At 43.1% G+C, this 11,969-nt stretch overlaps 2 protein-coding genes across 5 annotated transcripts in view; one reads left to right on the forward strand and one right to left on the reverse strand.

The window, feature by feature from the left end:
• clspn (claspin) overlaps nt 1-2,825 on the reverse strand; it is a 10,869-nt gene extending 8,044 nt beyond the window's left edge. The window contains exons 1-7 of the mRNA XM_008423032.2: nt 2,555-2,825; nt 1,292-1,403; nt 795-1,126; nt 580-726; nt 453-500; nt 303-375; nt 112-214 (exon numbers count right to left, since the gene is read on the reverse strand). Coding sequence (XP_008421254.1) covers nt 112-214; nt 303-375; nt 453-500; nt 580-726; nt 795-1,126; nt 1,292-1,403; nt 2,555-2,581 — 842 coding nt within the window. The 5' untranslated portion in view covers nt 2,582-2,825. The remainder of the gene's footprint in view (nt 1-111; nt 215-302; nt 376-452; nt 501-579; nt 727-794; nt 1,127-1,291; nt 1,404-2,554) is intronic.
• Nucleotides 2,826-4,726: 1,901 nt separating this feature from the next.
• Nucleotides 4,727-11,969, forward strand: part of ago4 (argonaute RISC component 4) — a 25,399-nt gene continuing 18,156 nt past the window's right edge. For 2 of the 4 annotated variants that reach the window (XM_008423038.2, XM_008423040.2), the window contains exon 1: nt 4,949-4,967. In XM_008423038.2, the coding sequence (XP_008421260.1) occupies nt 4,949-4,967 (19 nt within the window). Of the gene's footprint in view, nt 4,968-11,969 lie in introns of all 4 variants that reach the window. The other 2 variants (XM_017307489.1, XM_008423039.2) reach the window with 2 other exon arrangements.

The raw sequence follows: 11,969 nt of genomic DNA on the forward strand, positions 1-11,969 counted from the left end.
TCTCTCTCCGTCTCTCTGTGTGTCTCTCTCTCTGTGTGTCTCTCTTTCTCTCCGTGTCTCTCTCTGTGTCTCTCTCCCTCCGTGTCTCTCTCTCTCTCTCTCTATGCTTACTTGAGCAGAGCCATGGCGGCCCCCTGGGGCCGGGTCCGCCTCCTGTAGAACTGCTGGATGGTTTTGGGTTCTGGGATGTGGTACGGCAGGCCGAGGCTGGACTCTGTGGAGACGGAGAACAGGGTGAGTCTTCAGGACGACGCTGCCACTCACCGCTGATGATGGCGGCGGATCTGATGGCGGCGGCGAACCTCGGACCAGACGCTGCGACTCGCTGTGCAGCTGCTTCATGGCCTCCCTGCTGGCGCGAGCCGCTCTCCTCTCCTGCAGACGGAACAAGAACAACGTTTCAGCGCTCGCCTCAGCTTCCTGAAGTGCTGCTGCGCTGTAGCGTCACGAACCGCGCGGCGGGGTTTCTCTGGAGCCTCTTCATCCTCCTCCTCTTCCTCCTGCAGTCAGAGCAGAGCCTCAGTCAGAGGAACCAGAAACAACCTGCAGCAGCGGGAGGAGCAGAGCTCCTGCTCCTACCTCCTGGTTTCTCATCTTCATCCTGACTGCAGCTCTGATGGCGTCCAGAGACTCTTCCTCCTCTTCGTCAGCCAGGCCGGTGTCGAACAGGTCCGGGTCTCCCAGAGGACAGCCGCTGTCGTTCAGAACCACAGGAAGCGCTCCAACCTGAAGAGACCAGATTAAAATGATTCTTTCCATCTGAACGCCGGAACCTGTTCAGGATGAAGACTCACCTCCTCTTCCTCACAGAACCGCTCCTCTTTCTTCTTCTTCTTCTTCAGTTTCTCCATCGCTTTGCTGCGTTGTTTCTTCTTCTCATGATTTCTCCGACTCTTCTCCCTCTTCTTCACATCCTCCTCTTCCTCGCCGTCATCAGGAGCCTGGCGGGTCGTCCTGCTGCTCCGCCTCCCCTCCTCAGGCTCCACCTCCTCGCCGCTGGAGGCAGGCGACCTCTGACCCCCAACCACAGCCACGCTCTTCTCCGCTGCCACCTCCTCTTCCTCGCTGTCTATGACGGCGTGTCGCCGAGGCTTCCTGTGAGCTGCGACGTCTTCATCGTCTGAATCTGAAAAACATACTGGGCCGTTCAGAACCAGAACCAGAACCTTTACTAAAAGAACACAGAGCAGTAATGAAGCCAAAACTGCACAAAAATATAAACATTTCAGATTAAAAAACCTTCGTCTGTAAACCTGTTCTACCAGAACTCAGTTAGTTTCAGTTTCTGTACCTGGAACGGCGTTTCTTGGGTCAGCCGTCGTCATGGTAACCGCCGGAGAACCCACCCCGCTGTCGGAGTCGCTGTCCGGCGCCGTCTGGGCCGCGGCTGGCGGCGCTTCAGCCTGAAAACAACGAGACGGCTTCACTAGAGAGGAGAAGCAGAACAGAAAACCATCCACACGCCGCAGGTACCGTTTACAGCAAGGGTGTTCAAAGTGGGGCGCGGGGGCCATTAACGGCCCCTGGACTGATTTAGTGCGGCCCTCGCAAACATAATTCAAGAATAAAATACAACAAAACTATGACTAAAATCTAAATTTACTTACAAAAAATGTTGGATGCAACACACAAAGTGATCGTCTGGTTTCCCATCTGTCGTCATGGTAACCAGGATCACATCTACTCATCAACTTATAGGCAGAAACTTCATTAATCCCTTTGGGAATTTACTGTCTGAATTACACCTTTGTGCTGCAGAATCTGATTTTCACTGCTGGGTTGGAAGTTGGCTGAATGCAGGAAGTGTTTCTGATGAAGATCCTGATTTATTGCTGAGATTAAATATTTGATCAGTTTTCTTCAATTTAATCCAAAAATAAACTAACTGTGTGCATTTCATTTAATAAAGAATAAACGTTTCAAGTTTTGGATCTTTGATCCCGTTCTAAAAAACAGAACAAAAAAAAGAATTAAAAAATAAATTTATGGTATTTTCTTAAAATAAAGTGTTCCCAGGTGAGTTTGCCTTCAGCCTGGATGTGGGATGTGACCTGAAGGACCTCACAGAAAACAAAGCTTCACTGAAACCTGCATCCATCCAGAACCAGAGGGAGGCCATTTTACAGCTCAGACCGGCCCCGGTTCGGTTCTGTAAGGCGGGTTTCTGTTTAAATCCAGGCCGAGCTGCAGCTATGGCGCCTGGAAGCAAACAATGAAGCATCATGGCTTCATTCCTCCTAAACTTTACTCCTGGAAACGGCCTCAAACTGAACACACTGCGGTCCATCTCCTGCCCTCCGACCCCAGGTTGCTGAACCATGAGGTGTTACAAGTGGATAAACAAGTTAAAGTCCATTTTAACCTGAATCTTAATGGAAAAAACACAGGCCTCAGTCCAGCCCTTACTACAGGCTAGCCTAGCTCCCAAGCTAAGCGGCTAGCTCTCTGCTCATTTCACACACAGTTCAGAACCTAAAAACACATAAATAAAGCCGGAACTAGGAGTTAGAACCACAGAAACCCGGTAGAACCACTTATAAACCCGGTTCTTTACCTGCTGCTGGGCCTCAACCAGGCTCATTTCAGTTCGGACGGATTAAATCCCGCTCAGTCGAACCGACGCTGAAAGTACCGCTTCTGTGACAACACCGAGTAAAGAACTGGTTTTGATCTTTAGGTCCACATTCAGGCCCAAATTACCCGGTTCCCCGCACACAGCTCCTCTTCCTCCCGCCGGACCCGCTCTCACTTAGCGCAGTTTGAGCTTTGGCGCGTCGTGACAGCTGGAGCTCCGCTGCTATCAGAGAGCTGCCAATCAACCGCTTCTCCTCCAGCCATTGGTCCGTTCTGGACTCTTGGATCCGCCCACCGTGACGACACAACCCCGGAATAAAAGCAGCAGCAGCAGCGCGAAAACAACAGAAAGAAATATTATTTCCTTAATTTAATAATGTTTTAAAACTATTTTACCATCATTTATTTTTATGTCTGTTATGCTAATTTAATTTTATTAGTGTTGCAATCGCATTTATGTGTTATAGCTTCGTTAAACGCATAATTATTGGTATATTGGTACAGTTATGAAAGTTTTACAATGACAGCTTTAAAGCTGTCATTTTAATAACCAGCTGACCAGCATTATGTTTTAAGATGAGAATCCTTTAGTCATTATGAAAACTGAGTTGAAAAGAGACTCTTGCAGCTGAAGACATGTGAGAGGATAGACTAAGTGATAACTGGAGCAAATATCAATGTCATAGATGTACTTATTGGTATGACGGTGGCACTTGTATGTCTTCAACAGCGTAATCAAATGGTTAAATTCTAGTTTGATGCTTTATTTTGTTATTTATAAATTTTACATTTTTTTCTTTTTAATTTTTTTTTTTATAGTTTAATTTTTGTTGTGTTGGTTGCTGTTTTGCAACTTTATGTGAAAGCCATACATTTATATAGCCTATTTATATTTTGCTATATTTTTTATTTGTTTTATTTTATAAAGCTTTATTTTTATCCATAATTTATTTTTTCCCAGATATTTTCATTCAGGTTTAGACTAGCCTTTGCTGCAGACCATTTTCAGAATAAATGTGCGTTAGCTGACCTACTGATCACTGAAGCTCCAAAAGGCTTATAAACTCAAATGAATGATTTCTGAACATTAACTTTTGTGGCTTACACACACATTATAATGTATCTTAGTGTTTTGTTTATGTCTAACAGTATATATATGTTATTTTTTTTGTTGTAAACTAAAGTTCATATTTCACAAACTGGATCATGTTTTGATATTTATGTTGTGATACAAGAATCAGACTGATCAATTGATCATTGATAAGTTACTAAAGGAAACTGAAGATTATATTTGGCTTTAATTTAAAATTTTAATCTTAGTTTAAATTTTTTATTATTTTATATAAAACTAGAATGTTTGACATATTAAACTCTTAAGCAAAAACGTAAAGGTTGCTATTATCTACTAGCTTTTCTTTTGATAACATCCGTCCATCCATTTTCTTACACCCTTGTCCCTCAGTGGGTCAGAAGGGTTGCTGGTGCCTCTCCAGCTGGCGTACCTGGCGAGAGGCGGTGTCACCTGGACAGGTCGCCAGTCTGTCGCAGGGCAACACAGAGACACACAGGACACACAACCWGGCACACACACACTCACACCTAGGGACAATTTGGAGAGGCCAATTAACCTGACAGTCATGTTTCTGGACTGTGGGAGGAAACCGGATGTACCTGGAGAAAACCCATCATGCACAGGGAGAACATGGAGACTCCATGCAGAGAGACCGGGAATCGAACCCAGAACCTTCTTGCTGCAAGGCAACAGACCTGCGCCACTGTGCAGCCCCCTTTTGATAACATGTAAAGTTATTTTGTTAAATAACTAAGTGTTTTTATATTTAAAGTCAAATTAATTATTTAAATACTGAGTGCATTTTGACATATGGTTTCTTCATTTTTAATTGCGTTTGGTCAAGCCACGTTTTGGTTCATTACAGCCACCTACTGGAATAGATTGTGGACTAAACAGATTTACAAACTAAACTAAACTAAACTAAACTAAACTAAACTAAACTAAACTAAACTAAACTAAACTAAACTAAAAAGTAAATACAATAAAGATAAAAAAACAAACACAGAAGAAAAATCTTCATTAGTTCGTTTACATGCTGTTTTTTATCATCAAGTTGTGTTTTTAAAAGTGCGCTACACCCTCTTTGCGCATGCGCACAATCGGCTGTGGAACTGCTAAGGGCACATGCGCAACTCAAAATCCCCAGCAGTACGAACGGTGAGTCCGTCAGCAGCAGCCAGCGGAGCGTCCATCTCCAGTTTCCTTTAATCAGACACCAACAGCTTCGACATACCGCCCCCAATTTCAGCCTCGGTACGGAGCCGCCAGGCCGGGACAGAGACGGAGAGAGAGGCCTCGGCCATGGAAGCGCTCGGACCAGGTAAGACCCGTCCCACACCGCGGAGCAGCGGGCGGAGGGCGGGAGGCGTGTGTGGAGGCGGCGCGCTTCACTGGGGGCCGAGGCTGTCGTGAGGCCTCCACGGAGGTCCCACCGAGGCCCGGACCGTGGTCCCCGAGAGTGTTAGTGTGAGGTGGGGGGTGTATTTCCACCTGTGTGGGGGGTCTGAGTGTGTTTAGAGTGGGTCTCTGCTGGTATTGTGTGTCGGAGGGGATTTAACTGGGACCTTCCTTCCTTCCTTCCTTCCTTCCTCCTTCACGCTGTGTTTACGCTGCTGTTTATTCCGCCTCGCAGCTTCACGCTCATTCTTTTCCTCTCAAAATGTCGTCGAAATCCGCCTGAAAACCCAGAAATCTCCTCACCGCCGTAAGCGGCTGCCTGCCTGGAGCCGAGCTCTCAGCGATGGGCGGAAAAACAAAATGAAAGCTGCTTTAAAAACGCAACGCGTTTCGGTGGTTGAGCGAGCCAGCGTGCGGGCTTCTTCGGGCTCGTTGTTTTCGGTTTTTCTGCGGGGCTGTCATCGGTTCACGCGCTTCTCCTTGAGCCGCAGCCACGCGCTCAGCGGCGGTGGACGGATGGCGCTTTTATTGATCCCATCCGCGGCCAGCTCCATCATATTCATCTCCTCTGATATGATAACAAAGACACAGCCTGCCGAGAACACGGCCCGGACACGCACTTACTGCGCCCAGATGCGGGGATTGTGCTTGGAAATCCATTTCATGACCGACCAAATGTGATCACATTTATCAGCCTGGGAGATTAATGAAGAATCTGGTGTTTTTAGAGGCTTTATGTGCTGCTGGTGGGCAGCAGGGCTGCGCAACCATCCACAGGTGTGTTGTATGGAAAACCAGAACTGCCAAAAATTCGGATTCACACCATTAAATAAACATAGGTGATTAACACATCTTAATGTCTCAATAAGTGGAATTGAAATTATTTCACATTTATTCTTTGTTTAGCTTGCTGCTATATCTGATTATTCAGAAGAGAATATTTATATCCTATTATGGTACAGACTGATGAAGTTTCTTAGACTGACAGTTTTCTTTCCCTACAAGTTAAAGTGACTCTATCTACTTGATGAACAGATATTGATTAACTTAAAGCACCAATTTTTTCCCCCATTGATGTCAAACAGGAAAATTTTTTTAAACGTATCAGATAATTTAATTTGTAACATCATTTTTGTTTTAGTTTTAAAAAGTAATTTTAACAAACCGCAGGTACCGTTTACAGCAAGGGCGTTCAAAGTGGGGTGCGGGGGCCATTAACAGCCCCTGGACTGATTTAGTGCGGCCCCCCGAAACACAATTCAAGAATAAAATACAGAGGTTTAACTAAAGCTGTATTGCCATGATGTGGTTTGTAAATTATATTTATGGAGTGTTTTTGTGGAAATCCAGAGACAGCTGTCCAGTTAGATGAGGTGTTGACTGAACAGGTAAATGTCTGGGGTTAACCCCGATCTCTGCCTGCAGTCTCAACAGAAGCGTTTCAAAAGAGGAAGTTTGGGGGTGTTTCAGCTAATTCTGGGTCTTTTTCTGCAGAACAGAGGAGGCCGAGTGCTGGAAGGACTCAGTCAGAAAGCTCAGCAACAAGTGAGATGAGGAAATTTGTTTCTAGTTTATGGAAAACCAGAATGATAATTATTTAAATTAAAAGGATTTATTATATTATATTAAGAGCTGCAGGTTGTTGGAGCATCTTGTCTGGTGACAATAATGCTTAAATATTGCTATGATGACAAAATGTTCTTTCTCACCTGTGTTTCCGTCACTCTGTGACCTTTAACCTTTTGTGTAATGTCATCTCCTGCAGCTTGTTGGTCCGACTGACTAAATATTACGTTAGCATTAAAAGTTCAGTTGATGTAATCAGAATTGTATGAATATTTAAATCAGTGGTGTCCAAACTTTTAGTCCCCTGGTCCAAAACGGACTAATTTAAACTAACAGACCACAAAAAACATTAAATTAGAGATGAAAAATTAGTTAGATTTTGTTGTTGTTGTTTTACCAATAATAAACAACATTTTTATAAAATCTAAAGATGCAAAACACAAAAAAGAAAAGCAGACATTTTCCAACTTTTTGTGATCGTCGGCTGTTTTTGTTTTTGTTGGCCCAATTTTGACCGTTCTTGACTTGTGGTTGAAGGGCCGATTAAATTCATTTAAGGGCCACAGATGACCCTGGGCCACATGTTGAACACCCTGATCTAAATAATACACACTTGTGTCTAAATTATTGTTGAAAATGAGAATTAGTGTTTTACCTGGACTTTCCGGCTGTTGTTCTGTGTTTGACTGTTTCTGCTGTGAATCGGTGAGAGACGATGGACTCATGAGTCTGAGCAGGAACCGGGTTCAGACTCCACTAGAATCAATTCATCTGCTGCATTTCCAACGCAACATAATTAATACAATTAATCAGCTGTGGTCTAGTTAAAGTAAAAGTTTTGGTTTTAAAAGTTTTTTTTTTTTTTTTCTGAGCTGTTCATCTAGTTCCTGCAGGGAAGTTAAATTAAAGCATGTTTGGTTTTGTTTTCAGGATAAACGAATCTTCCATCATTAGTGTAAGAACCGGTTTTAGTTTTTAGACGAGCTGTGAGCGTTTTTATCGTTTATAACCATCCACTTCTCAGCGTTGTCTGAATCTGAGTTTGTTTAATGTCTGAAATAAAATCAGAAGCAGGAATTCCAGCATCTCCAGCCACCGAAAGCATCAGGAAGCAGAACTTTAATCTGCATTTGCTATGTATTAAACTCCTGTCGTCTCAATTAAAATCCAGTTGGGCTGAAACAGTCGGATTAGTGGCGATTGATCAATTTCTGAAATAATCGTCAACTAATTTGGTAATCTATAAATTAACTGGAGTATACAGACTCAGAATGAGTTATAAGAACATCCAGAACAGAAATTAACCAAAAACTGCACAAAATGTGTAAATGTTTAGCATTTAAGATAAAAACCTTCTTGGTCTGTAAATCTCTAGAGGTGGTTTTAGCTTCCCTTGGTTCACATTCTGCAAATAAATCTATCAATCACCTTTTTTCTCCCTAATCAATTATTAATCTGTTAATAAATGAATCCCAGATCAGCTGTACTCTGCATTGATGAGTCCAGCCGGAGCTTTTCACACGTTGATTCATCCAGGAAGGCAACACTAAGGAATGTTTCCTTCTAGGTAAGGAAATGCAACAACTTATTTTAAAAATCCAGATTTGTTTGCATTTTTATGTATTTTATAAAATACGATTAAGTTGTTGAATGAAAAATCTGCAGAATGTTCCAGTTTTGTTTTAATTGAGTTAATCTTCAGAGTTAATTGATTACTGAAACTGTCAATATAATCCTGCAGAATCTTAATGAAACGGTTTAAGTCCAGCTGACCTTCAGCCTGCAGGCAGGAAGTTGCATCACGATGAAGGAGGACAGGAGGAGAAAACCTGCAGGGAGGGAAGGCAGATTGTTCTGGGCTTTGATTAGTTTCACTAACGGAAGAAACGAGGAATAGAGGTGAAGATCTGCAGGATCAGTCCAGCTTTCTGCAGATGTTCACCGGGCCGAGGATCTGAGCCCGGCGGCCTCTCTGTTTGCCATGGGCAACCGGGCGTTAGGCGATTGGACCCCTCTGTGGTCGGCCTGTCAGTTCGTGCAGGTCGCCCTTTTTATTTGTAGGCTGAACCACAACACAAAGTCAAGCATAACTAAGCTACTTCCCTCTCCTTCGCTGTTTTCCCTAACTTATTTCTCACCTGGTTATCTAGTCATGGTGTAGATGGTTCACAGCAAAACACTGCGTTCCTTTCTATAGAGCCTCGGAGCGGGACGTCACTGCTCTGGTCGGAGGGGTATCGGCGCCATCTTTGGTGCCACCGACAAAATCGACTGTCTCAGATATTTTAGCTATGGTGCGAACTTGCTGCGTTATTGTCTGTAATGTCCGATCACACGACTGAAACGGTAAAAAGATGGAAAACGGACTTTTGTTTCACCGTTTTCCTGCTTGGAAACAACGCGAGGAGGCTAAGCTAACGGAGCTAACGAGAAGGAGACGGATGTCCTGGTATCAGCGGTGAGACGTCCTGATATTTACCTTCTCCAACATCCCCAGATACCTACAGGTTTGCTCCAGACATTTCATTCTGGTGAGTGTCTACATTTGCTTTGTTGGTTTTGTGTCATAATTTTTTGCTGTGATTTTGTCCGAGTGTTCATGTTCCGTTGATGTTGAATTCATTTAAGTGGGTCAACCTTGTTTAGGTCGGGCTCATATTGTTTAGGTAGAACAGTCCGAGTTTTGTCAGTGGACATCGAGGTTATTACATTACTGTGAAGTAACTATTTTACTAGTGTTATCAGGTTTACAGCTTTAATACTGATATGTTCTGATATGTCCTCTTAAAGCCAAACCGACGTGTGACATGGATGAGCTCCATCCTGACTGGGTCCAGCGCTGAATGTGGGTCACTGAGGTCACCGGCACGTCGGACCGACATGGCGTCAGTTAAAGAGGCGATGCAGCAAAACCATCAACAAGTTACTGAGACTGTTTTCATTATTTACCCCAGAAGAGGTAAATAAAGCCACAAGAGGCTGTAGATGAGGAGCAAGATGGAGAGACTGAGGAGGAGAGAAGATCAGCAAGGCTGCAGAAATATGTGTACAGTTGGAAGCGGCTGTTTTCTCTCATTCAATAATTTAATGTATTAAACATTCATGAAACATTTGATTCATGCTCTTCATGTTGCATGTAAACGGGTGAAGAAATGAATCATATTTAAAGTAAAAATGTGATATTTAAAATATTTCAGGTAATAAACATACATGTAAAGAGATTATATTTTTAAATAAACATTTTATGTGATTAAAGTAAACAATTATATAATCAGACATCTGTCAGGACACTGGGTTTTTGGGTTTGTTTTCATTTTATTTAGCTTCATGTTTTAGCCCAGTGGAGCCCAAAGTGGGTCCTGGTTCCCCGGCATCCTGCATGTTTTAGTCTCTCCCTGGTTTAACGCACCTGGATCAAATGATGGTTCGTTAGAGACCTAAGGAACATTGACAAGCTGAAAAGGTTGTTGCTACCAGCAGGGAGAGAACTAAAACGTGCAGGATGCCGGAGCTAGAGGACCGACTTTGGACACCCCTGGTTTAGCCCTTCATGGTCCTTTTGATATTATTTGAGGTATTTAGTATATTATTGCTTTCCTTATTTTCAGTCCTTTATAGTGTTTCTAGTTAGGTTAACTCTTTAGTTAAGGTACTGTCCTCATTTGTCTGAGTCCATCTCAAGCCTCTTTAATGACTATAGTTTAATTGTATTTTATCCTTCTAGTCATTTCTCATTTCAGCCTCACTGCAGTGTTTCTAGTAATGTTTATTTCTTAATTTGATCACCCTAGTTTGTCTCTATATAAATCCTTTAGTATTTCTAGTTGGGTTTTTTCTTTGTTTAGATCTTGCCCTCGTGTTGCCAGTCATTTGTTATCCCTCGTGTCTCCCGTTTCATTGTGTTTTGGATTTCCTTGTTTTCCCTGGATTTTGGATTTAGTTTATTAAAAATAACATCTTCATAAAGTACATCCACTGCCTGCTGCGTTTGTGTCCACCGCCACATCATGACACAAACCAGATGAAAGAGCCCATCTTTAAATAATTAATGTGTAATTAAACAATAAAGGGTACATGAATTTTATGACATAGATCAAACTTTAATAAATATTTGTTGTATTTAACATATTTCAGGTAAGTGAACATGTAATGAAATAGATCCAGTCCTAGAATTTTATGTAATTGAACATTACAGGTTACGAATGTGCTTATCATCTGAGGTAATACATTTAAAAATATATATTTTTAAAATATAAATTTGGTTAAATAAAAAAAGGGGTCAAATGGAATAAAAATAAGCCTCATCTGTACGGTCTAGTAGAATAATTTCACTCAGATTTTGAGTTAATGGGACACGATTTGGAAGCTATTGAAGAAAACATTTAATATTTAAAATATTGAATATGACTTAACATTTAACAGAGGATACTGTGCCTCGTGTAACAGCATGAATGACCACTTTTTGGTATCAGTTGGTCACAAGACAAAGCATTTATTTACAGGATTGTTCGGAAATTAACCGTCCCGATGTGAAACTCCGAGTGCTTCAGGAGGCATCGGTAGAGAACAGCTGGCCGAAATCAGCGTTCAGTGACGTAAACGTCATACGCTGTGACATCAGCTCCAAAGCTCTATATGAGCTTATATTTAAGTCCAGCAGAGAAATGGAGGCGGGAACCTGCGTTAGTGACATCATAGTACAAGGAGTCCAGTTTAAAGTAACATTGGAGCTCATGTAAGGATATCGTGATATATATCGTCTATTGTGATATAGCAAAAATATATCAGGATATTAGATGTTGGTCATATCCCCCAGCCCTAGTTGGAAGTACCCGACTCTTAAGATGTCACACTAATAGAGCTGTTAAGTTCACCAACAGAATGGTTAGATGCTAACTGGGCAGTTAAGATGCTAATGGGGCAGTTGGGACATGTGGGTCACTGGGCCTCCATTCAGCTCAGGGTTTGAGTCGTTGTCCCCAACGATGCCAGGTTTGTTTGGGCCACCTGTCCTGAGGACGAGATGAGGCCCTGGTTGCTTCTCCCACTCTTTTCTTAAGGCTCGTCTTCCCTGTCCAAAGTTTGTCCTCCAGCGACCGTCCCTCTTGTTCCAGAGACATTTCCGTGTTTGTGGATCCATCCGAGTCCGGACCGGTTGGATTAGTTGATCTGATGGGGAAGTTCTGGTTCCCCCGAACACACCGCCTGGATGTCGGGCTGTTTTCTAATGCCGACGTGTTCACACCTTCTGCAGCCTCCGGCGAGGCGTTGCCGTCGGTAACGAGGTTCTGCAGCCTCCGGCGGGGCGTTGCCGTCGGTAACGAGGTTCTGCAGCCTCCGGCGGGGCGTTGCCGTCGGT

Source organism: Poecilia reticulata, linkage group LG11 (genome assembly GCF_000633615.1).
Source record: "Poecilia reticulata strain Guanapo linkage group LG11, Guppy_female_1.0+MT, whole genome shotgun sequence".
Classification (NCBI taxonomy): Eukaryota; Metazoa; Chordata; class Actinopteri; order Cyprinodontiformes; family Poeciliidae; genus Poecilia; species Poecilia reticulata.